The sequence below is a fragment of the Orycteropus afer genome, unplaced genomic scaffold, assembly GCF_000298275.1.
Source record: "Orycteropus afer afer isolate SDZICR_OR568_19922 unplaced genomic scaffold, OryAfe1.0 scaffold00294, whole genome shotgun sequence".
Lineage (NCBI taxonomy): Eukaryota > Metazoa > Chordata > Mammalia > Tubulidentata > Orycteropodidae > Orycteropus > Orycteropus afer.
Genome location: NW_006921881.1, coordinates 3,617,443 through 3,644,082, shown reverse-complemented (window position 1 = coordinate 3,644,082; position 26,640 = coordinate 3,617,443). Strand labels below are relative to the sequence as shown.

Here is a 26,640-nt window from a genome sequence, read left to right as displayed (position 1 = left end):
TTTTTGACAACCTCCAGTTTTCCTAAATTCATATCTCGTACATTCCATGTTCCAATGATTAATGGATGTCTACAGCTGTTTCTCCTCAATTTGAGTGGTGCCACCTCTGCAAATGGAGGTCTCAAAAGCTTTATCTTATCCATATGAGTAAGGCTGGGTTTACTCTGATGATGTAGCTCTTTCCTAGTCCTATTTTGAGAACCTTCTAACCTAACCGGACTATTCATAAAGTTGCGCATTAATGTATCAGACAGTATTTCTTTGCTATTCATAAGGTTTTTCCTGGCCAGTTCTTTGAGAAGTGGACGGCCTCTTCCTTCTTCCTAGTCTGTCTCAATTCATAAGCTGGGCTGATACCTGTGCACCATGTGCATCCCGTTGGGTTTGAAACACCAGTGGCTCAGCCTCAAAACTCACATCAACACATCACCATGGTAGGACAAACCAACAGGAAAGTTTGTTTCCCTGTTGGAAAACTCTCCTGCCACCCTTACCTGGGTCCCTGCAGCTGACTCCTCCTCTGTCCCTGTTCCTGGGCCTTTTAATTCCCTTTCTCCTGCTCTCCTGCCCTGCTGCTTTGGGTGTGCCTGGGTTCCCTCTCCTCACCTGGATCCCTGTGGCTGACTGCAAATGCAATAAAGTGAAGCATGATAAAATGTGGTATGCCTGTCCATGCTACTTGCCACTTTTCCAGGGGTCCTGTCATGCCATTCTCACTCTAGTATGCAGATTGACAAAACAGTCACCTTCTTGAACATTGCTGCTTGCTGGGACAAAAAGGAAGAATAAACATAGCAGATGGCAAACTGACTCTTAAAGCTTCCACCAAGAAGTGGCATGTCACTTTGACTCACTTCCCATTTGCCAAAGCAAGTCTCAATGCCACATCTCATTTGGTGCAGGGAAAAGAAACCTACCATGTGCTAGGGAAAAGAAACAAAATATTTGATGGATAATAATGACTACTAACTGCCACCCTACCTCCAGTCTTCCCCAATCTTATTGATTCTCCACAGTGACACAAGGGTGATTGTTCTAAAATACAAACTTGACCATATCACTCCCTTACCCAAAAATAATAAATGGATTTCCTTGCTATTAAACATAGAACCCAAATTCCTAGAAGGGCAGTCAAGGCCTTGTAAGACCAGGCTCCTGCTTTCCTGACTTTATCAGCCCCATCTCTAGGTTAAATACCCCCTCTCTGTACTCTCTTTTTTTTAAATTGTGATTTGAGTGAAAATTTACAGAGCAAATTCACTTTCCATACAGCAGTTCACATATACTTTGTCTCATGACGTTGATTCGAATTTACCACAATGCAACAGCTCCCCTCCCTCTTCCTCCTGATAGTTGCCTCTTCCTTGTGTCCCTCCCTCCGTGCACTCCTGCCCCCTGAGCTGTCTCCCTGTGCATAAACAGCCCTTCTTTCTCCCATGATTGTTCTCCCCAAGGAATGTATTTACCTCAGGTAAATGTTCAACTCATATGCCTGCCTTTTGTTTGGCTGGAAGCCACAGGTGTGGGTTCAATTCCAGACCTGAAGGGTAGCTAGGGGCCATAGTCTCAGTGGTTCCACCAGGTATCAGGCCAGCAAACCTGGTCCCCCTTTTTTTTTCCCCAAATGATTTTGAGTTTTGGTCCACATTGTTCTCCCTCTCTATCAAGGATATCCTACATAGATCCCCTTCCAAGTGGATGTCAGTGGTAGCTGGGCACCATCTAGTTCTTCTGGTCTCATAGTTGTATAGGCTGAGGATCACATGGTGTACTGGTCACTAGGACTAATTTTTATTTGGTTTTATTCATTCTTCTTTGCTCTGGATGAGGAGAAACCCATCCTTGCATCTAGATGGCTGCTTGCAAGCTTTTAAGATCCCATTCGCTACTCGCCAAAGTAGGAGGTGGAACAATGTTTTGTGTAATACGTTATGCCAGTTAAGCTTGATGTCCCCTGTGACTATGATCCTGAGCCCACAGGTTCAACTACTCAATCCCTCTGGGTAGCTGACTGTGACCAAGAAGCGACTTACACCTTGTTCCTTGTCAGCTCTACTATACACCTGAGAATTCTTACAGATCATACAAATACAGTTATACCCTCTCTGTACTCTTAAGGGCTCTGTGTGCAAGCCTCTAACTGAATACTTGTGAAGCAACAGAATCATCTCTTAATTCTCTACCTCCCCAGTAGACAGTAAGAATCTTGAGGGGCAGGATTTTGTCTCATGTATCTTTATATCTTCAGTGCCTACCTAGCACAGTGTCTAGCACAGTAGGTACTTAATGAATACTTATTATATGCATAAATAAATTTTTGAGTGCATGAACAATTAAATGGAGACCAGAAAAGGAAATCATTACAGAGCATATGGTATTTCCTAAGGACTATGTAAGACAATTTCCAATACGTTGACTTGTTTAATCCTCTCGATATTTTTATGGGGTAAGTGTCAGTATCTGTGTGTGTGTGTGTGTGTGTTGTGTGTTACAGGAAAGGTATAGAGAGAGAAGGGAGGCAGAGAGACAAAGAAAAGCAAAGTAGAGGAAATTGCAAGTAGTCTTGGGATAAATGAGAACAAGAAGAGGTTCAGGGCCTACATGTAGTCAGGGGCATTCCTGGATGGCAAGCCCAATCTGGACCCTCCAGCCTACTCTTCTTCACTCAGCAGAGATGAGCAGAGAATTCACTACAGGAGTCAGAGCTTGAAAGAAGATTGAAGACTGTTTTGTTTTTTAAAATGTTTGTAAGAGCTATTCTTCATGAACTGTGAGCTTTCAAAGATGCCACCTTGGTACACCTCCAGATGACACTGATACCCATCATCTAACTCCCACCAGATCCACAGGCTACCCTGGACCTCCAGAAGCTCACAGCTGGGGCCATACAAAGACTAAACCCCTGAGGTCCTCACTCCCAGGCAGAGTCTTAGAGGCTGAGTAGTCATCCCTTCTGGTTAGTTAAAGTGAGCCTACCTCCCCCCTACAAGTTCCACAAATCAGGAATAGAAATATCCACCCCAAACTCACTGACTTCAGGCTGTCTCTGTTTTATCACACACCGGACTGGCAGTGGTGCTAACCAATATGTCTGCGATTCAAGCCTACCAGCTGCTCTACAGGAGAAATATGAGGCAATCTGCTTCCTTAAAGACTTATAGCCTTGGAAAACCTATAGGGCAGTTCTATTCTGTCCTATAGGAATGATATGAGTCAGAATCAACTCTGTGGCAGTGGGTTTTGGTTTGGGAGCTGGCAACAGAGAAGCTACCCATGGGAGTTGGGACATTCCAGCATGGGCTGTGAGGACAAGCCCAGGACCTTCCCAGGAAAACTAAAGCCCAAGATTCTGAGAATCCAGTGCCCTTTCAAGGGATGTGAAAAAATAAATCTGCACTCTCCTCCTCCCTTCCTAAGTGAAATTCTTCCCTGCTCAACATCAGAAGTAAGCTGTCCCAGACTCCCTGGGTGCCCTCATTCCAGACCACAGAAAGAGTTCTTCCTGACAATCTGACATCTCTGCCTCTTAATGCAGTCTCAGAGTGGATTTCTTGCTCTGTGTCATAATAAATTCCCTCTGAGACAAAATATTCTTACCTTATTCGCCTTCTAACAAAATTAGGAAACCAAATAAAGTACAAAATTAGGCTGTGGTGATCTTATTTTCTCTTTTTAAATTTTTATTGTGATTTGGGTGACAGTTTACAGAGAAAATCAGTTTTCCATTCAACAATTCATATACATTGTGTTTCAAGACGTTGATTACAATCACCATAATGTAATAGCACTCATCTCACTTCTTCCTCCTTGTGTTTCCCATTTCCACTCATCCTTCTTTCTTATCCCTTCCTGCCTTCTGAACCCTGTCTCTGGGCAAATGCTGTCCTTTTGATCTCAAATGGTTGATTGTTCTAAGGAGTCTATACCTCCCTGGTGATGTTGTTCACCTTGTAGGCCTGTCTATTGTTTGGTTGGACATTGAGCCACAGGGGGTGAATTCAGTTCCAGGCTTGAAAGGTGACCAAGGGCCATATTCTGGGGCTTCCACCAGTCTCTGTCCAACCAGTCAGCCTGGACTTTTTCATGATTTTGAGTTTTGTTCCACATTTTTTTCCCACTTTACCCAGGACCTTCTATTGTGATCCCTTTCAGAGTGGTCAGTAGTGGTAGCTGGGCACCATCTAATTCTTCTGGGCCCAAGGTCATGGAGACTGCAGTTTGTGTGATCCATTAGTCCTTTGGAATAATTTTTTCTATGCTCTTTAATTTTTTTCACTCTTTTTCTCTCTGGACAGGGAAGATCGATAGTTGCACCTTAGATGGCCACTTGCAAGCTTTTAAGACCCCAGTCATTACTTATGAAAGTGAAATGTAGAACACTTTCTTTGTGGACTATGTTGTATCAATTAACCTTGAGGTCCTTTAAGACTATGATCTTGAGCCCCCAGGGCCAGTGACCCACTCCCTCAAGGAGTTTGATTATGGCTAAAAGTTTTCGTAACTATGCCTCCTGCATAGTCTACTATATGATGGATATATTTGCAGCACATGTAAATATGTATGTAGAAATATCCTCTGTCAAACCTACATATATGCATGAATGTAGTCCCATTCTCCTTCCCACATGTCTTCAGCTTTCATGTCTATCTATGTATCCACTTGTAGATTATTGTTATCACTAGTATTGAGGATTGTGTATGTAATAGTATTTACTTCTATTAGGCTGTGGCAATCTTGATCAGTTAAGGAGATGAGCAAGAGAAGTCCATGAATATCCCATCTTGACCCAAACTGATGGAGTGGCCCTAATTAAGTCATTCCACCTATGGAATCCTCCCTGAAGAAAAGGCTTCCTTCCCTTCTATCAGTAAAAGCTCAGGATACAATGTGTGAGAGTGCTTTTAGAATTAATAATGTTTAAAAAAAAAACAAACAAACAAACAAACACTGCAAATCTAACTCAATCCAAAACCTACTTTGAGTTCTTAGTTATCTGGTGGAAGTAAAAATTCAAAATGGTTGAGTTGAAGTTTGGAAAATTCTCTCCCAAATATCATCAATATAACTGAATAAAATTGTCAAAAATAAATATTAACCAAGGACATCAAAACAATTGAGAAGAGTTTATTCAAGAAAATCTACTGAACTTCAGAAAGAACAGTGTAAGTGTGTAGCATGTTAGCAGGGGCTAATCCTACTTACCCTCCATCTCCATGGCATGAAAGTACTGCCAGGGTAGGGCAGGGCAGACTGTGAGACCACAGCTCACCTGCAAAGGAGATTGACTTTATTTGGAGCATAGAACAGAAATTTCCATATCTTGGGCATTGTCAAAAACAATAGCAATCTCAGTGACAAACTGTTTTGGTTACCTAATATTGCTCTAACAAGAATATACCATAGGTGGGATGCTTGAACAAACAGGAGTTCATTCTCTTACAGCTTGGAGGCTTTAAGTCCAAGTTCAAAGTGCAAGGTTCTAGGGTCTGGGTGAAAATGCCTCAACCTTGGGCTTCAGCTTTGCCTCCTGCTCCTGGCCCACTGAAGCTGGAGGCATTTCTTCACTCAGACAGCTGCTGGCTGCTGACACTGACAAACCCAAGGTTGACAAGTAACAAGGCACAGACCCGATGTTACCAAACCACATGGCAGGCCATTAATTCAAGTCCATTAAAAGTCCCAAGGTCAGCAGAGCATGGCAGGCTGCTGAACAATGACATGGCTACATGCAGGGTTCAAGCGTGTCATAAGCTAGAGACCATTCCCAAAGCTGTTTCTTGTATACCAGAAGAAGACCACATACCCAAAGCAGCTACTCAGTTGCTCCAGTAGATTCCACCAGGGGTTAATTACTAATCTCACCATGCAGAATAACTACATTCAGCTGCCCAGCCACTTGACCAGGCCCAGCCAAGTTGATACTCAAATTTAACCACCACACAAACAATTAGGAAATGCCAGCATCTAAGGTTGCAGTATTGATTAGGGCAAGCAACAGATAAGACATAAATTTACACAGACCTCTGAGTAACAAGAAATCCAAAATGGGTCTCAATAAGACTAAAGGATTATTGAATTTAAAGGTAGATCAATAGAGATTATATATTTGAAGGTAGTGCCTAAGGCACTTGACTGCTAACCAGAAAGCTGGCAGTTCAAACCCACCAGCCACTCCTCAGAAGGAAGACTGGGCAATCTACTTCCATAGAGATACCACCTCACAAACCCAAGGAGGGGGCGCTATAAGTCAGATGCAACTCAACAACAGTAAGTTTGGTTTGGTTTTGGTTTTAAGGAAAAAGATTGGGGAAAAAAATGAACAGAGCCTCAGAGACCTGTGGGCACCAACAAGCATACCAACATACACATAATAGGAGTCCCAAAAAGTGAGGAGAGAAAAAAATATTTGAAGAAAATTTAAAGGAGTGCAGTTTAAAATTCAAAATTTAAAATAAATATGCTAAAATGAATCAACATAAATGCTTTTCAATATTAGAAGAATAGATTTTTTTGTTTGTGGATTATCATATAGCAGGGAAAAATGAATGAATTACATCTGCAAGCAACAATATGGATGAATCTTAGAGACATAATATTGAGTGGAAAGAAAATCAAGTCCCTGGAGAGTATTTAAAGTATGGCACAAAAATAAATTTAATAAATTGCAAAAATAATCAATACTTTCTAGAAAGATAAAGAAACAAAGTTCTTTTTAAATTCAAGATACGTCTGCCTTTTAGCATTAAAAAAGCCTATAGAACAGAGGTAATGCCCAATCTAAATGCTGAGACAATTACTTGAAGGAGATATCTCATTATAAAGCTGTTCAAATGAAAAGCAAGAAAATTATCAACTGAAGATTCACAGTACTAGAAAAATCTAAGGCAGAAACAGTTGAGTGAGGTAGAGAAGATGTGAATTACTGGTAATGTTCTAGTTCTTTGGTTGGGTGGTAGATTAATGTATGTTCATTGAGTTATTAGTGTAACATGTATTCAGTTTTTGTGTATCAAATTTTATGTTTAAAATATAACTTTTTAAATGCTCAAGCATATCTTTGACTTAGCAATTCCACTTATAGAAATGTATCTCATTAATATACTCATGTGAGTGTAGAATAGCATGTCCAATGATGCTGATTTTTCTATTATTCTTAATACCAAAAGATTAGAAATAACTTAAAATTAATCAGTAAGGAACTAGTTAAATATATGAAGGTATATAGTGGAATAATGCATAGCCCTGATGCATACATTTATGTACTTATGTTTATGTTTATATTAACATTATATAATATATATAGTATAATATTTGTGTATGTATGCCAGTTATCAATACATTGGGTCTCAGCTTGAATTCAAGTTCAATAACTGTTCTGCAGTAGTGGATGGAATTCTTTTAAGTATTTCTCCTTTACATTAACCTTTCTCTGTAAGGGACTCTGGAGGAACATTGCAGAGAAATGAGCTTCTCTTTCTGGGTCCAGCAGTTGCAGGCATAAGGACAGTCAGTGTTGCTCTGCCCTAGCCATGTGCCCAGAACACACAGCCCCTGGGCTATCTTACAGCCCAAAATCAGACTGGTAAACACCATTCCACAGCTCTCCTAACATGAATACCACACATTCCATGCCTCCCACCCACACTGACACCCTGTTCTGGTTACTTAGTGTTGCTCTGACAAGAATATACCACCAATGGGATGGGAACAAAGAGGAGTTTAATCTGTTGCTGTTTGGAGGCTTTAAGTCCGAGTTCAAAGTGCCAGGCTCTAGGGGCTGGGTGAAAGCCTCTCAACTCTGGGCTTCAGCTCTGCCTCCTGCTCCCGGCCCACCAAAGCTGGAGGCTTTTCTTCACTCAGCTGCTGGCTGCTGAGACTGACAAGCCCAAAGTTGACAAGTAAAAAGACACAGTCCCAATGTTACCAAACCACATAGCAGGCCATTAATTTGAGTCCATTAAAAGTCCCAAGGTTAGCAGAGCATGGCAGGCTGCTGAACAATGACATGGCTACATGCAGGGTTCAAGCATCCCATAAGCTAGACACTGTTCCCCAGGGCTTCTCCTTATATACAGGAAGCAGACCACATCCCTAAAGCAGTTACTCAGCTGCTCACAGTAGGTTCCACCATGGAGTTGATTACCAGTCTCATCATGGGGTATACTACATGGGGAATAGCTGCCCAGTCACTATACCAGGCCCAGCCATTTGACACACAAACTTAACTACCACACGCCCCCAACTCCCTCTGATCACCTGCTCCCTTGAACATTTGTCTCCCACAACTCTCCCAAGTCATATAATGGAAACAACAGTCCTCCTGCCCACAGCAGCGCCCGGACTTCCTCAGAACATTCCCAGACTCACTCACCAGTTACAGCTTGTCTGTGCCCCAAAGAGTTGCTTCCCACTTGTCCAGCAACTGTGGACCAGCTCTGGCCTGGGAAACCCAGTGAACTTTTCCGTCATCCAGTGACTGCAACCACACCTTTTCCAAAGAGGTTTGAATCCCAGCCTTGGGGCAGAGGCCCAGTTTTGTTCTTTCTTAGGTACTCTCCTAGAGTACCTTGTAGAGTTCTTTTTACATCTTTTATTTAATTTCTTTTTATCATAACTTAATAGTGCTTTGCAATCTCTGGGTGGCGCAAATAGTTAATGTGCTCTTCTGCTAAATGAAAGGTTGAAGGTTCAAGTCCACCTAGAAGCACTCATAAGAAGACCTGGTGATCTACTTCTGAAAAATCAGTCATTTAAGAACCCTGTGGCTCACAGTTCTACTCTGACACATGTGGGGTCACCATGCATCAGTCTATCGATGGCACTTTGTTTTAATAATGTTTTATATTAAACTTCCTTATTTGAATCAGTATGTAGTTTCTGTCTCTTCATTGGACTTACACTGAAATAATATGCATAGAATGTTGCTAGAAGGCTGTGGAAGAATTTGGTCATGATTTTTGTCTCTGGGAAGAGGAACTAGGTAGCTTTTTGAAAAACAGACATGGAAGGGACACTTGCTTTTTACTATGTACTTTTGCACTCATTCCAAAGAAAGGTGATCTCACAGAATGTGGAAATTATCAAACAATACCATTAATATTACATACAAGTAAAATCTTACTGAAGATTATTCAAAAATGGTTGCAGCAGTATATTAACAGAGAGCTTCCAGAAATGCAAGCTGGATTCAGAAGAGGACATGGAACAAGGGATATCATTGCTAATGTCAGATGGATCTTAGCTGAAAGCAAAGAATACCAGAAAGATATTTACTTATGTTTTATTGACTATGCAAAAGTATTTGATTGTGTGGATCATAACAAATTGTGGATAACATTTAGAAGAATGGAAATTCTGGAGCACTTGACTGTACTCATGAGGAACCTGTACAGGAGGAGGAGGCTGTTGTTTGAACAGAACAAAGGAATACTACATGGTTCAAAATCAGGAAGGGAGTGTATCAAGGTTGTATCATTTCACCATACTTATTCAACTTGTATGCTGAGCAAATAATTTGAGAAGATGGATTATATGAAGAAGAACGTGGCATCAAGATTGAAGGAAGAGTCATTAACAACCTGACACAACTTTGTGACAGATGACACAACTTTGCTTGCTGAAAGTGAGGATGACTTAAAGCACTTACCGATGAAGATTAAAGATTAAAGATTAAAGACTACAGTATGGATTATACCTCAAAATAAAGAAAACAAAAATCCTCACAACTGGTCCAATAAACAGCTTCATGGTGCATGGAGAAAAGAAAGGATTTCATATTACTTGGTTCTATAATCAACACCAATGGAGCAGCAGTCAAGACATCAGACCACATATTGCATTGGGCAAATCAGCTGCAAAAGACCTCTTTCAAGTGCTGAAGAGCAAAGATGTCTCCTTGAAGACTAAGGTGCACCTAACCCAAGCCATGGTATTTTTAATTACCTCTTACACATACATTGTTGTTGTTGTTATGTGCCGTCGAGTCAGATCCAACTCATAGCGACCCCTCCTTGGGTTTCTGAGGCAGTATCACTACTGAAGTAGATTGCCCCATCTTCCTTCCAAGGAGTGGCCGGTGGGTTTGAACCACCAGCCTTCTGGTTAGCAGTCAAGTGCCTTAGGCACTACGCTACCAGAGCTCCCTTACACATATGAGAGGTGGACAACAAATAAAGAGAACCAAAGGAGAGTTGATGCTTTTGAGTTGTGGTACTGGAGAAGAATGCTAAGAGTACTGCTAAAAGGACTAACAAATCTGTCCTGGAAGAAGTGCTGCCAGAATGCTCCTTGGAAGCAAGAATGGCCAGACTAAAAAAAGAAGGTGGGGACCAGGTTTGCTGGTCCAATAGAGCCTGGTGGAACCACTGAGACTATGGCCCCTAGCTGCCCTTCAGGTCTGGAATTGAACCCACAACTGTGGTTTCCAGCCAAACAAAGTACAGCCATGTGAGTTAAACATTTACCTCAAGTAGACACACGCCCTGGAGAGAACAATCATGGGAGAAGGAAGGGCTGCTTATGCACAGGGAGATAGCTCAGGGTGCAGAAAAGTATGAAGGGATGGTCACTGGGAGGAGGTACCTATGGGGAGGAAGTGGGAGGGGAGCTGTTGCATTGTAAATTTTGGTCAATGACATGAGACAAAGTATATGTGAACTGCTGTATGAAAAGTGAATTTACTCTGTAAATCTTCACACAAATCCAAATAAAATTTAAAAAAAGAAAAGAATGGCCAGACTTCGTCTCACCTACTTTGGTCATGTTGTCAGAAGGAACTATTCCCTGGAGAAGGATATCATGCTAGGTAAAGTGGAGGGTCAATGAGAAAGGGGAAGGCCCTCAATGAGATGGATTGACACAGTGGCTGCAACGATGAGTTCAGGTATAGCAAGGATTGTGAGGCTGGCACAGGACTAGGCAGTGTTTTGTTCTGCTATGCCTAGAGTCGCTATAAGTTGGAGACAACTCGACAGCACCTAACAACAACAACAATGTACTTCTGCTTGTTTTTCAAATGTTACATCTTGTGCATTTTACCTACTCAAATAAATAAATAAATAGTGTGCATGTGTATGTAACTTTCAAGCTGCTAGAGACCCAGGACTGAGGTGGCTACAAGTTTATAGCCCAACAGGAACCAGTTTTAGTACTCATTACTAGTTGTCAGGCAAAATGGCCATAACAAAATGGAAGCTAGAATAAAAGTTAAGTAAACTAAGCTAATTATCAACACCTGACTCATTTCCTACTCTCAAAGCTGCCTCTTCCATTAATATTTTATATTTCACAAAACTAGCAGAGGTTGCTACTCTACCAATAATATAATCTGAAACCAAAAGAAATTTCTCAGGAGAGAATCATAATAAACCAAAATGTAATTCTGAGATCATCACTGAGCTTTCTGCTTGGATCTAATGGCCACATGTGAAAGGTATTTGGGTATAATCAAAACTGCTAATGCAGTCTTTGGTTGTAGGATAATCCATTTTGTATCATTCATATGGTCCTATATTTGAATCTTGGATCTGCAAGCTCATAGAATATGATACCATATCAGGGGCACTGTATTAGCATACTTCTGACAGGTTAATCATTCAGCAGTAGCAATAGCTAAATCAGGCTTGGTGAGTGGGAGCCCAGGCTAATGGACCCATGCATAGTACCACCCTGCTACCACGGCTATGGCTTTCAAATGTCCACTGTGTGAGCACTGGCTTGGCTCATGGTAGAAGCTAGTTGATATCAATTGGCCTGTAATCATTCTGTTTACTTGGTTGCTTAGTACTTTTTCTGTTGTTGATGCTCTCTGGTGGGTGTTAACCTGCAATACAACGATCTTCCCACATCTTGCCCATTCTCACAGATCCATCCACATACCATTTCCTCAGATTTTATTGCCCCAAATCTTTCAACCCTTTATCTTCCAGGCTGTTGTAGATTGAATTGTGTCCCAAAATATATATATATATTGAAGTCCTGGCCCTTCTACCTATGGTTGTGATACTGCTTGGAAATAGGGCTTTTCTTATGTTATGCTAATGAGATCATATCAGACTAGGGTAAGTCCTAAAACTAATCATTTCTCATTTATTTTATTAAAAAAAAAAAAAAGCAAAATAGACACAGAGACACAACAGAAGGAAGATAGTGCCATGTGAGGATTTTCTATACACAAAGGAATGCCAAGGATTGCTGACAGTCACCCAGAAACTAGGAGAGAAGTCAGAGAAGGAATTAACATGACCAAGACTCTGATTTGGACTTTTATCTTCCAGAACCATGAAAAAATAAAGTTCTGTTCTTCAAATTTCTGTGAGGATAGCACAGGCCTTGGCCAACCAGACAAGCCAATTGTCACTTCCCATGAATGTATCACCCAAACATCTGCTCTTTGGGAGGATTTGTCCTCACTACTGTCTTCCCAAAGCAAAGAATATCACAATGATGTTTATTTGTGTTTTAATGATTATGAACAAGCATTCAGTTGAGTGAATCATAACAAACTATGGGAATTCTAGAACACTTAATTGTGCTCATGAGGAACCTGTAGATAGACCAAGATGCAGTCACTCAGACATAACAGGAAGATACTGCTTGGTTTAAAATCAGGAGAGGTGTATGTCAGGGCTGTAACCAGAAGTGCAAGCTGAATTCAGAAGAGAACATGGAATGAGAGATATCATTGCTGATGTCAGATGGATCTTGACTGCAAAGAATACAAGAAAGATGTTTACTTGTGTTTTGACTATGCAAAAAGCATTTGACTGTGTGGATCATAACAAATTACAGATAACGCTGAGGAGAGTGGGAATTCCAGAACACTTCATTGTGTTCATGAGGAACCTGTACATAGACTAGGAGGCAGTAGTTTGAACAAAACAAAGGGATACTGCTCTTTGTTTAAAATCAGGAAGAATACACATCAGGACTGTATCCTTACACCATACTTATCCAATCTGTATGCTGAGCAAATAATCCAAGAAGTTGGACTATATGAGGAAGAACACAGCATCAGTATTGGAGGAAGAGTCATTAACAACCTGCAAAATGCAGATGACACAACCTTGCTTGCTGAAAGTGAAGATGACTTGAAGCATTTACTGATGAAGATTAAAGACTACAGTCTGCAGTATGGATTACACCTCAACATAAAGAAAACAAAAATCCTCACAATTGGACCAAAAAGCGGCATCATGATAAATGGAGAACAGATTGGAGTTGTCAAATATTTCATTTTACTTGGTTCACAATCAACACTAATGGAAGCAGCAGTCAAGAAATCAGACATTGTATTGCACTGGACAAATCTGCTGCAAAAGACCTCTTTAATGTTTGGAAAAGGAAAGATGTCACTTTGAAGACTAAGATACACTGACCCAAGCCATCGTATTTTCAATAGCTTCATATGCATGTGAAAGCTAGATATTGAATAAGGAAGACCAAAGAAGAGTTGATGCTTTTAAGTTGTGGTGTTGGTTGAAGAATACTGAAAGTACCATGGACTCCCAGAAGAATGAACAAATCTGTCCTGGAAGAAGTGCTGCTAGAATGCTTCTTGGAAATGAGAATGGCCAGACTTCATCTCATCTACTTTGCTTATGTTGTCAGTAGGGACCAGACCCTGGAAAGGGATATCATGCTTGGTAAAGTACAGACCCAATGAAGAAGGGAAAGCCCCTCAATAACATGGATTGACACAGTGGTTGCCACAATGGGCTCAAGCATACCAGGGATTGAGAGGATGGCACAGGACTGGGCGGTGTTTCATCCTGTTGAACATGAGGTCACTATGAGTTTGAACTGACTTGACAACACATAACAACAACAACATCTGTTTTCTCAGGGCACAGCAGGGATGTAGTGCAACAGCAGTCCACAGCTCACACACATGTACTGACATGAACCATTCCTGAAACAAGGTCAGCCTTTTTTCCTCCATCAGCTGGTCCTAAAGTACAGTCTTCTTAGGCCAATTAAAGATGACTACAAGTTGGAAAAAAGATTAAGATTGTCAAAGATTTCATATTACTTGGATCCACAATCAACATCCATGGAAGCAGCAGTCAAGAAATCAGATGACCTATTGCACTGGGAAAATCCACTGCTTTAAAGACCTCTTTAAAGTGTTAAAGAGCAAAGATGTCACTTTGAAGACTAAAGTACACTGACACAAGCTATGGTAGTATTTTCAATAGCCTCATATGCATGTGAAAGCTGGACAATGAATAAGAAAGTCCTAAGAAGAGTTGATGTTTTTGAGTTGTGGTGTTTGGGAAGAATACTGAAAGTACCATGGACTGCCAGAAGAACAAACAAATCTGTCCTGGAAGAAATGCAGCTGGAATACTCCTTGGAAGTGAGAATGGCCAGACTTTGTCTCAGCTACTTTGGTCATGTAGTCAGAAGGGATCATTCCCTTGAGAAGGATATCATCCTTGGTACAATGGAGGGTCAACAAACAAGGGGAAGGCCCTCAATGAGATGGACTGACACATTGACAACAATTGTTGGCAGTGGTGTTGTTGTTGTTAGGTGCCTTTGAGTCCTCTCCAACTCATAGCGACCCTATGCACAGCAGAACGAAACACTGCCCAGTCTCATGCCAGCTCTGCGATCCTTGCCATACTTGAGTCCATGGCAACAGCCACTGTGTCAGTCCATCTCTTTGAGGGTCTTCTCCTCTTTCATCAGCCCTCCACCTTACCAAGCATGACATCCTTCTCTAGGAAATTGTCCCTTCTGAGACAACATGACCAAAGTAGGTGAGACAAAGTCTGGCCATTCTCACCTCCAAGGTGCATTCCTGCTGCACTTACTTCCTCCAGGGCACATTTGTTAGTTATTTTAGCAGTCCATGGTACTTTCAGCATTCTTCTCCAGCACCACATCTCAAAAGCATCAATTCTTCTTCAGTCTTCTTTATTCATTGTCCAGCTCTCACATGCATATGAGGCAATTGAAGATATCATGGTTTGTGTCAGACACACCTTAGTCCTCAAGAAGACATCTTTGCTCCTCAGCACTTGAAAGAGGTCCTTTGCACCCAACTTGCCCAGTGTTATTCATCATCTGATGTCCAGACTGCTGCTTCCATTGGCATGGATTGTAAAACCAAGCAATGTGAAGTCTTTGACAACTTCAATCTTTTCTCCATTCATGGTGATGCTGCTTACAGATTCAGTTGTGAAAATTTTTGCTTTCTTTATATTGAGATGTAATTCATACTGCAGACTGTAGTTTTTAATCTTCATCAGTAAGTGCCTCAAGTCATCCTCACTTTCAGCAAGCAAAGTTGTGTCATCAGTGTATCACAGGTTGTTAATGATTCTTCCTCCAATCCTGATGCCACATTCTTCTTCACATAGTCCAGCTTCTCAGATTATTTGCTCAGAATATAGATTGAATAAGTATGGTGAAAGGATCCAACCCTGATGCACTCCCTTCTTGATTTTAAACCATGCAATGTCCCCTTTTCCTGTTCAAACGACAGCTTCCTGGTCTGTGTACAGGTTCCTCATAAGTACAATTAAGTGTTCTGGAATTCCCACTCTTCTCAATGTTATCCACAATTTGTTATGATACACACAATCAAATGCTTTTGCATAGTCAATAAAACACAAGTAAACATCTTTCTGGTATTCTTTCCTTTAAGCTAAGATCCATCTGACATCAGCAATGATATCCCTTGTTCCACATCCTCTTCTGAATCGAGCCTGCACCTCTGGAAGTTCTGTGTCAATATACTGCTGCAATTGACAACAATAGACCCAGGTAGAGCAGGGATTGTGAGGATGGTGCAGGACCAGGCAGCGTTTTGTTCTGTTGTATATAGGATCACTATGAGTCAGATCCAACTCAATGGAACCTAATAACAATAACAAATTCTTTGACAATCCTCCCAAGACAGTGGGTTCATTTCCTCTCCCCTTGAATTAGTGCTGGCCTGTTGTGGTGGTTAAGTTTGTGTGTCAACGTGGCTGGGCCTGGTTGAGTGACTGGGCAGCTGGATGTAGTATTCTCCATGATGAGACTGGTAATCAACTCCATGGTAGAATCTACTGTGAGCAGCTGAGTAGCTGCTTTAGGAATGTGGTCTGCTTCCCATATGTAAGGAGAAGCCTTGGGGAATGGTCTCTAGCTTATGGCATGCTTGAACCCTGCATGTAGCCATGTCATTGTTCAGCAGCCTGCCATGCTCTGCTGACCTTGGGACTTTTGATGAACTTGAATTAAAGGCCTGCCATGTGGTTTGGCAACATCGGGACTGTGCCTTTTTACTTGTCAACCTTGGGCTTGTCAGTCTCAGCAGCCACTAGCTGTCTGAGTGAAGAAAAGCCTCTAGCTTCAGAGGGCTGGGAGCAGGAGGCAGAGCTGAAGCTCAAGGTTGAGGGGCTTTCACTGAGCTCCAAGACTGGCACTTTGAACTCAGTCTTAACCCCTCCAAACTGTAAGAGAATAAACTATTTCTTCAAGCTATCCCATGTGTGGTATATTCTTTTCAGAGCAGTACTAGGTAACCTGAACATCTGTGATTGCTTTGATCAATGCAGTGTAGCAGAGTGACACCATGCCAGTCCTAGGCCTAGCCTTTAAATGAACTTGCAGTTTCACATTGGTCTCTTAGAGCCTGGAGTTGCCATGTAAGAAGTTTGAGTATCATGCTGAAGAAATCATGTGGAGTGGTCCTGAGACAGCATGAAGAGGGAGAAGAGCCCAGCTGAACCCAGACTTGGAGTCATTCCCACCAAGATGGTGCCAGACAAATGAGTGAAGCTGTCTTAGAACATCTGGAGCACTCCATCTGCCAGCTGAATACTTCCAAGTGATCCCAGTTAATGCCACATGGAACAGAAGAATAACCCAGCAAATTTCTTCCAGAATTCCTGACCCACGACACTGTGAGATATAATAAAATAGTTGTTGGTTTATACAGCACAAAAACATTGTTCTACATCCTACTTTGGTGAATAGTGACTGGGATCTTAAAAGCTTGTAAGCGTCCATCTAGATGCAATGATGGGTCTTTCCTCATCCAGGGCAAAGAAGAATGAAGAAAACCAAAGATGCATGGAAACAATCAGTCCAAGGGACTGGTAGACCACGCGATCCTCAGCCTATAAGACCATGAGACCAGAAGAACTAGATAGTACCTGGCTACCACTGTCAATGACTCAGAAGGGGATCGATGCAGGAGATCCTGGACAGAGTGTGAAAACAATGGTGAACAAAACTCAAAATTGTTAAAAAAAAAAAAAAAGAAATACTAGGTTTGCTGGTCTGACAGAGCCTGATGAGACCCCTGAGACTTGTGGCATCTAGCCACCCTTCAGGTCTGGAATTGAACTCACTCTTATGGCTTCCAGCCAAACAACAGACAGGCATATGGGGTGAATATTTACATCAGGTAGAAACACTACTCGGAGTGATCAATCATGGGAGAACAGAAGTGCAGTGTTTACACACGGAGATAGCTTAGGGGGTGGGAGTGCATGGGAGGGAAGGACACAGGGAAGAGCTAACTACAGGGAGCAAGTGGGAAGAGAGCTGTTACATTGTGGGGAATTCCAGTCAATGTCATGAGACAAAATGTGTATTAACTGTTGTGTGGAAAACGAATTTGCTCTGTAAACTTCCACCCAAATCACAATAAAAAAAAAATTTTAAAAAACAGTTGTTGGTTTAAGCCACCAATTTTTGGAGAGTTTATGAGGGAATAGAGACCTGGAACATCCCTCCTACCCCTTGTACCCATTACTGTGTGAAGAAAGAGAGGCACCGGGGCAAGAGTGTGGACGGCATAAGGGTCTGGACCATCTGCTCATGCATTTTGCTTCTGTCCTCTAGTTCTGCTAACTCTCAGTCTGGGAAGTATTGCTGCTCTCTTACAATTGATTATTGCTGTACTTACCAGACCATATCATATGGTAGATGGGGCAGAACTCAGCAATAACAGAGTCCAGTCTCATAGTTATTTGATGTCCCGTGGTCAGGAGCTCTGTCTTAATAAGGTCTGGTAACAGGCCAGGGTTTTCTGAATGGCATAAACTTCTCTGCAGAAGGTCTATGTAGCAATTATCCATTTGAGGATTACCGAAAATTTCCAACACTGATATTTCTAATGCCTGATAGTCAACAAGGTCATATGGCCCATTTCTTCTCTGGGCTCCAGTCAAAGTCAACTCACTGCCATGGAGTCAATTTTGATTCATAGTAACCCCCATTGGTTTTCATGGCTGTAAATCTTTAAGAAAGCAGACTGCCTCATCTTTCTTCCACGGAACAGCTGGTGAGTCTGAGCAACCAACCTTTTGGTTAGCAGCCAAATGCCTTAACCACTACTCAACCAAAGTCAAAGTCACTAGTAAATAGTTCCATGCATTATTCCTAAGAGTGTGAAATATACTGCCTCTAGAACCAAGCATTTGTTATTACCATTGTTGTTGTTGTTATTTGTTGCCATTGAATCAATTCTGTCTCATAGTGACCCCATGTGTGAAGACTAGAACTGCTCCACAGGGTTTTCAAGATTTTCAGAAGAAGATCGCTCAGAAGCAGATTACCAGGTTTATCTCCCTAGGCGCCTCTGATTGTGTTCAAACCAGCACTTTCAGCTAGCAGTCAAGCTCTTAACCATTAGTGCCACCTTGTGGTGTTAAATGTAGGATGCAATAATCTGTTCTTTACTTTCAAAGGATGTCCTGGCATGCTGCAGACCACAGGGCCTCTAAAACCTTGAGTGATATGGAGGGCCCCTGAATCTTCTTAGGGTTTATCTCACACCGTTTTGGGTGCATCTTTCCTACCAATGCCACCAAAGCGCTTACCCCTTCTTGCTAATCCCAACTGATAAATATCATTGCTATCATTGAACAATAAAATATGCTTCGTGGAATGTCCAGAGGTCTTTGTCCAGTGATGTATTGGAGCTGACTTGTACTATAGCATAAGAGTTGATTGTTAAGTTTTCAGGAATTTTGCAAATCAGCTTTTAAATTCAGCTATATCATATAAGGATTAGACTAAATGTCCCAAATGCTCTTTCAACCCTCAAACCAAACCAAACTCACTGCCATCTAGTAGATTCTGACTCACAGGGACCCCATTGGGTTTCTGAAGCTGTTAATCTTTACAGAAGTAGATTGCCCCATCTTCCTTCCACAGAGCAGCTGGTGGGTTTGAACAGCTGCCTTTCTGGTTAGTAGTCAAATGCCTTATCCACTAAGCCACCAGAATTCCTTCTTTCAACCCTAAAACCAAAATAACAAGCCAAACTCACTGCCGTCAAGTTGACTGAGACTCATAATGATCCCTCCTTGGGTTACTGGGGTAGTATCTCTACAGAAGTAGATTGCCCAATCTTCCTTCCGAGGAGTGGCTGGTGAGTTTGAACCACCAGCCTTCTAGTTAGCAGTCAAATGCCTTAGGCACTATGCCACCAGAGCACCCTCTTCCAACCCTAGGGTTTTATAATTCTGTGTTATTACAGTGTTGTCCAGCTCAGAAAATAATTAAATGGAAAAGAGAGAAGTTGAGAGCTTTAAAAAGTAAGGTCTTAAGTGGATGAAGGATAGGTTTAAGAGGAGTATCTGGATGACTGGAGGTGGTGGAGAGGAGAGACATTGCCCTTGACTTCCCTATTGACAAAGAGTAGGTGACCTTTTTCCTTACCACAGGGATGATTATTGATGACACATTTCCTCTAGATATTCCCTTTCTCTCTCTACCATCATTACTGGCTAATTAATTATCTGTAGGCTAGAGACTGGGGTCTCAGCAAAACTAATGAGCTGTTGTTCTCCATGGGACAGGAGTCCTGGGATTCCTCCCTCTACCTTCATACTGTGTCTTCATTTTTATATCTGGCACCAAAAAAGAAGCTAACTTCTCCCCAGACTGAAGGGAAGATTGTTGACAAAGAACTTCATGGCAAAGAGGTACCTCTAACCTCCCTTGGCCTCACCTTCCCAGCAGAAATATGATGGGCCATGGGTGGTGGGCTCTGCAGTCACTTGGGTTTAAATATCAACTCTGGTGCTTACTAGCTCAATTGCCTTGGGCAAATTATTTAACCTCTCTTTGCTTCGATTTCTTTATGTTAAAAGGGAGATGATACATAGTTGTTGTGAGGGACAATCAGAGGTGTGCTGGTAATGTTTAACAACAGGTTTGGAGAGGAGGGAGGCAGAACCCTAATTTGTGTTGTTTACCAATTTCCATAGTGAAAATATTCACAACACAGCTATTTACATTGGGAACCAGTTACCAATGGTTTAATAACTGGGTCACAAAATTCCTGTGAATTTAATAATCAAGAGCAGCTCCAAGCTAAAGCTCATTGTAGTCTTGTTGGACTCGACTCATAGCAACCCCTCCTTGGGTTTCCGAAGTGTTATCACTACAGAAGTAGATTGCCCCATCTTCCTTCCAAGGAGTGGCTGGTGGGTTTGAACCACCAGCCTTCTGGTTAGTAGTCAAATGCCTTAGGCACCATATCACCAGAGCTCCCAAGAGCAGGTATAAGGTATGAGCAGCCTTACATAAGCCGTGTTGGGGAAAAAATGGCTGATAATAAGCATTAACAATCTTTGTTATGAGCAGAGATCTAACTACCACTCAAAGGTGCCATACCTCTTTAGTTTTAGTTTTTCTCTGATATCCAAATGCAAGCTGTTGTTGTCAGCTGCTGTTGAGTTGGCCTCTGACTCTTGGCAACCCCATGCACAATGGGAAAAAAAAAAAAGGTTGCTCAGTTCTCTACCACCCCCACGATTGGTTGCAGATCAGACCATTGTGATCCAAAGGATTTTCATTGGCTGATTTCAGAAGTAGACAGCCAGGCTTTTCTTCTTAGTCTACCTTGGTCTGGAAGCTTTGCTGAAACCTCTTCAGCATTATAGCAACACACAAGCCTCTACTGACAGCCAGGTGGCAGCTGCGCATGAGGTGTGTTGGTAGGAATCAAATTCAGGTCTCGAGCGTGGAAGACAACAATTCTACCATTGAACCACAGAAGACCCCATAAATGTAAGCTTACTCACTCTACTCACTGCCATTGAGTCAATTCTGACTCATAGCAACCCCCATTGGGTCTCTGAAGCTATAAATCTTTACAGAAATAGATTGCCCCAACTTCCTTCTGGGAAGCGGCTGGTGGGTTTGAACTGCTGCCCTTCTGGTTAGCAGCTGGATGCTGTAGGCTAGGCATTAGTTAAGAGCTTTCTCATGGGGTATCTGGCAGCAGAGCACCAAGGAGATTTTTGTTTGATCGGAGATAAATAGAGAATTTATTCTTCATCTATGAGTTATCAGTTTCCATGTGTCCTCAGTAGTGGAGCACCAGTTTTGGAGTTAAACAGGGCCTAAAATTCTGGCCCTTGCACATCTTGGCTGGGTAACCTTAGACAAGTTACTTAACCTCTCTGGTACAATCCATTTTTGGGTAAAACTGGGATAATAATATGTACTGTACAGGGTTGCTGTGCCAGGTGTCCAGGGAGCTGCTTAACACCATGCCTGGCACATAAAGAAGCACTCGACAGATGGTAGCTACTAATAGCAATAGCAGCTAAGTATCACTAGATTGTCATAAATGCCCTACCCACAGCTCTTAGCACAATGCTGGCATCTTTAACCTCAAGAAGTGAATAATTGCATAAATGAGTAATGAATGTGTTAAAGGGGAAAAGACCACCAGAAAAGGGTAAATGAAAGTGAATGTGGAAAAGACAGAGATTAAAAGAAGGGGAGAGTCAGTAAGGAAGATGTAAACCAAAGACATTGAGAAACAAGACAGAGAAAGAAAAGGAGCGAAATGCCAAGAGAATGAGAGAGTTGAAATGCAGGAAAATGATTAGGATGATGGTTGATGGGTAAATAGGAAACAATTGGCTATTGTTTAGGGTGATGTGATAGTCAAAGAACTTTATATTATAAAGAAAACAATGAAGAGAACGACTGCTAATGGGTATGAGGTTTCTTTCAGGAGTGATAAAAATGTTCTACCATTAGTGCTGACTGCACAACTTTGAGAACATACTAAAAAACCACTAAATTATATTCTGGTAAAGGGTTAATTTTGTAGCATGCAAATTGTATCTCAAAAAAAGGAACGATTAATTTGTTGTTGTTATGTGCTGTTGAGTCGGCCCGACTCACAGCAACCCCTCCTTGGGTTTCTGATGCGGTATCACTATGGAAGTAAGATTGCCCAACCTTCTTTCTGAGGAGTGGTTGGTGGGTTTGAACTGCCAGCCTTCTGGTTAGCAGTCAAGTGCCTTAGGCACTATGCTACCAGAGCTCCTAATTAAGCATTCAAAAAAAAGTCAGAATGGCGGTTATGTCTTGGAGGGGTAGTAAATTGACATGATCAGGGAGAGACACATAGGAGCTTCTAAGACACTTGTAACATTTGCTCAATTACTTAACCTGGCTGATAGGCATATGACATGTTGGTTTTATTTAAAAAAAAAAAAAAAACTAAACAGATTTCCTTTATTCACACACCTGTTTGAATTATGTAACAACATATTTTTTATTTTAATATCGTGTAAAGGGGAAAAGAAAATGAGAAAAAGAAAAGGAACAAACAAAGAAAGAGCAAAAGCAGAAATTCCCAACAAAAAGAGAGATGCCATGGAGATTAAACAAAAGCTGGAGAGAGAGCCGGTGATGGGGAGATTCTCATACTATCCTATAAGTTTCCACGGCACTACTTTCTCACTTGTGGACACCCCTGTCCCCTAAATGACCTTCCTAGTCTTCAAAGGAAATTTAATGGTGCAGCAGTTAAAATGCTCAGCTGCTAACCGAAAGATCAGCCATTTGAACCCAACAGCTGCTTCATGGGAGAAAGATGATACAGTCTGCTTCCTTAAAAGATTTACAGCCTTGGAAACCCTGTAGGACAGATCTACTCTGTCCTATAGGGCTTCTATGAGTCAGAATGACATGAGGGCAGTGGGTTTGGTTTGGGAGGAAGATCTAAGACCAGAGAACCCTGAGTCTTTGTCTCTCAACTGCCAGAGTACTTGCAGCCTCCAATCTCATCTCCCAGCTGAGATGACATGTAATCTCTTTGGATTACAATACATCTCTCTTTCATAGGAAAAGTCTAGTTACCTACTCCAGAAAACTTGCCCTGATACATCCACCCAAATTGGTCCCTCATCTTACAAAGCCTTTTCTCTCATTCACCCAGTATCTTTGTATCAGTTAGCCTTCAGATTTTGGGATCTTTTGATAATATTCTCATGAGCTCTTCAGTAACTTAAAATGTGCCTGGGGCCACACTTCCCCACTGCCTGTAAGCTTCTCCTGGTGGGGACTGAGAATGTGGGCCAAGTCTCCCAACCAGGACATCTGGTTTAGCAAACAGGCTGGTGATGTGGCCAGGACAACTGAGCTGATCTCTCAGTGAAGGTGGATCATTGAAGCAAGGGAAAATCTTTTATAGATAAAACGTTTTGTCCCTAATAAGTCCCCTTGCAAATCAAGAGTTTTAAAATAAATGGAATACAAATAGTTCTACAAAAGCCATCCCAACCAAAAGAAAATTATCAACCCTATAGAGATAATTTATAATCAGAAAATTTCTCCACCAAATAAATAAGGGACAATACAACACTTAGAAGAGCTCTCCAAACATAAAACCAAACTAAAACCCATTGCCATTGAGTCAGTTCTGACTCATAGTGACCTGACATGTTGTTGTTGTTGTTGTTGTTTTTGTTAGGTGCCATAGAGTCGTCTCCAACACATAGTGACCCAACATAGTTACACTCAAAAAACATGTGCTGAATGAATGAATGAATCATAAATTAATCCAAAGCATTGGCCTGCTTTACCTTCATTCAGTAGATCAGAGCTATCAGAGGTATCCATCTGTTTCCCAGCACATTCTAGGTGAATTCTTACAAAACAGGATGGAACACACTCACCTGACAGCTCACCTCCCTTTCTAGCATCTAAAGGAAAAGGCCATGGTCAACCAGAGTTCCCCAGTGGGCTTTCTCCTTCTGGGCTTCTCTGAACACCTAGGACTTGAAAAGATTCTCTTCGTGGTTGTCTTGACTTCCTACCTCCTGACTCTGGTGGGCAACACATTCATCATCCTGCTGTCTGTGCTGGACCCCAGACTCCACTCTCCAATGTACTTTTTTCTCTCTAACCTCTCCTTCTTGGACCTCTGCTTCACCACAAGTTGTGTTCCCCAGATGCTGTTCAACCTTTGGGGCCCAAAGAAGACCATCAGCTTCCTTGGCTGCTTTGTCCAGCTTTTCATCTTCCTGTCCCTGGGGACCACTGAATGCATCCTCCTGACAGTGATGGCTTTTGACCACTATGTGGCTGTCTGCCAGCCACTCCATTATTGCACCATCATCCACCCCCGCCTATGCTGGCAGCTTGTGACTGTGGCCTGGGTCATTGGGCTGGTGGAGTCGGTGGTCCAGACACCATCCACCCTCCACCTGCCCTTCTGCCCCCACCGGCAGGTGGATGATTTTGTGTGTGAGGTCCCAGCCCTAATTCGACTCTCCTGTGGGGACACCACCTACAATGAGATCCAGATGGCTATTGCCAGTGTCTTCATCTTGGTCATGCCCCTCACTCTCATCCTTGTCTCTTATGTGCTATCACCCGGGCAGTGATGAGGATTAATTCTGCAAAGAGGAGGAAGAAGGCTTTTGGAACCTGCTCCTCCCATCTCATTGTGGTCACCCTCTTCTACAGCTCAGTTATTACTGTCTACCTCCAACCCAAAAATCCCTATGCTCAAGAGAGGGGCAAGTTCTTTGGTCTCTTCTATGCAGTGGGCACTCCTTCCCTTAATCCTTTCATATACACCCTGAGGAACAAAGAGGTAAAGAGAGCACTCATGAGGTTACTGGGGAAGGATGTGGACCCCAGACAAAGATGAGGGTTAGCTGTTTAATGGGCTTCAAGATTGAGATATTCTTCATGCTTTTGTCAGTAAGCTCGAGTTCTCCACCCTACTGCCTTCTGCATACCCATCATGCCCCTGCAAAGGATGATAGTGAGTGTGTGCATGTGTCCATGTAGATGTATGTGTATCTACCTGTGTGTGTATGTGTTTATGCGTGTAAGAGAGATTGAGGATGGGGTTTGTTGTTAGCTGTCATCAAGTCAGCCCCCAACTCATGTTGAGGACTCGCACAACAGAATAAGACTGTCGTGATCCATAAGGTTTTCACTGGCTGATGTTTTGGTACATTGACAGGCCTTCCTGCCTAGTGTGTCTTAGTCTGGAAGCTACACAGTAACCTGTTCAGTATCACAGCAATATGCAAGCCTGCAATGACAGACAACAGGTGGCAGTACTTGAGGAACAATGACCAGAGGTCAAACCCAGGTCTCCTGCCTGGAAAGCAAGAATTTGACCTCTGAACCACCAATGGAAACATCCTCTGAATTAAATGTAATCTTTCCTCTTTTTCCCTTTTTAGCATTCTTCACCTCCATGATTGTGTCCCTAATTTTATCATTTCTATTTCTATCTTCCTTTTCATATCACTATTTCTTTGCCTCCATTTCTAATCCCTACCTTACCTTCTTTTTTTCTCCCTCAATTCTGTTCCCACCTGCTTATATATCTCTTGCTTTGCATTCTTGTTTTATTTTATCCTCTAAGTAGCAGCAATAGGTGGGAGAACTGAAGTTCAGATAAGGGCAGAAACTCACCCGAGAATATACAAGTGTCAAATACACATTGCTTTTATACCTTAGTCATTTATCTCAGTATCTTTGGGTTTGAAGCCAAAACAGAGCCTTAAGGAGAAAGTTTAACTTCTTCAGTCCTAGCATTTTTTTCCTCTTACCATACTTATTCAATATGTATGTTGAGCAAGTAATCCATAAATCTTGACTACAGGAAAAAGAATGTGGCATCAGGATTGGAGAAAGACTCATTAATAACCTGTGATATGCAGATGACACAACCTTGCTTGCTGAAAGTGAAGATGACTTGAAGCACTTACTGATAAGATCAAAGACTACAGCCTTCAGTATAGATTACACCTCAACATAAAGAAAACAAAAATCCTCACAACTAGACCAATAAGAAATATCACTATAAATGGAGAAAAGATTGAAGTTGTCAGAAATTTCATTTTATTTAGATCCACAATCAATGCCCATGGAAGCAGCAGCCAAGAAATCAGACTACATATTGCACTGGGCAAATCTGCTGCAAAAGACCTCTTTAAAGTGCTGAAGAGCAAAGATGTCTCTTTGAAGACTAAAGTGTGCCTGACCCAAGTCATGGTATTTTCAGTGGCTTCACATGCATGTAAAAGTTGGACAATGAATAAGGAAGACAAAAGAACAACTGATGCCTTTGAATTGTGGTATTGGCAAAGAATACTGAAAATACCCTGGACTGTCAGAAGAACAAACAAATCTGTCTTGGAAGAAGTACAGCTATAATGCTCTTTAGAAGCAAGAACAGCCAGACTTCATCTCACCTACTTTGGTCATGTCAGAAGGTACTAGTCCCCGAAAAATATATCATGTTTGGTAAAGTAGTTGTTGTTGTTGTTATGTGCCGTCGAGTCGGCCCCGACTCATAGCGACCCCTCCTTGGGTTTCTGAGGCAGTATCACTACAGAAGTAGGATTGCCCAAC

General features: G+C 41.9%; 1 protein-coding gene across 1 annotated transcript; it reads left to right on the top strand.

The window, feature by feature from the left end:
* Nucleotides 1-23,978: 23,978 nt before the first annotated feature.
* LOC103205993 (olfactory receptor 2H2) lies at nt 23,979-24,916 on the top strand. The gene is given in 2 exon segments (XM_007951435.2): nt 23,979-24,624; nt 24,627-24,916. Coding segments are annotated over 2 exon segments (936 nt in total).
* Nucleotides 24,917-26,640: the final 1,724 nt, after the last annotated feature.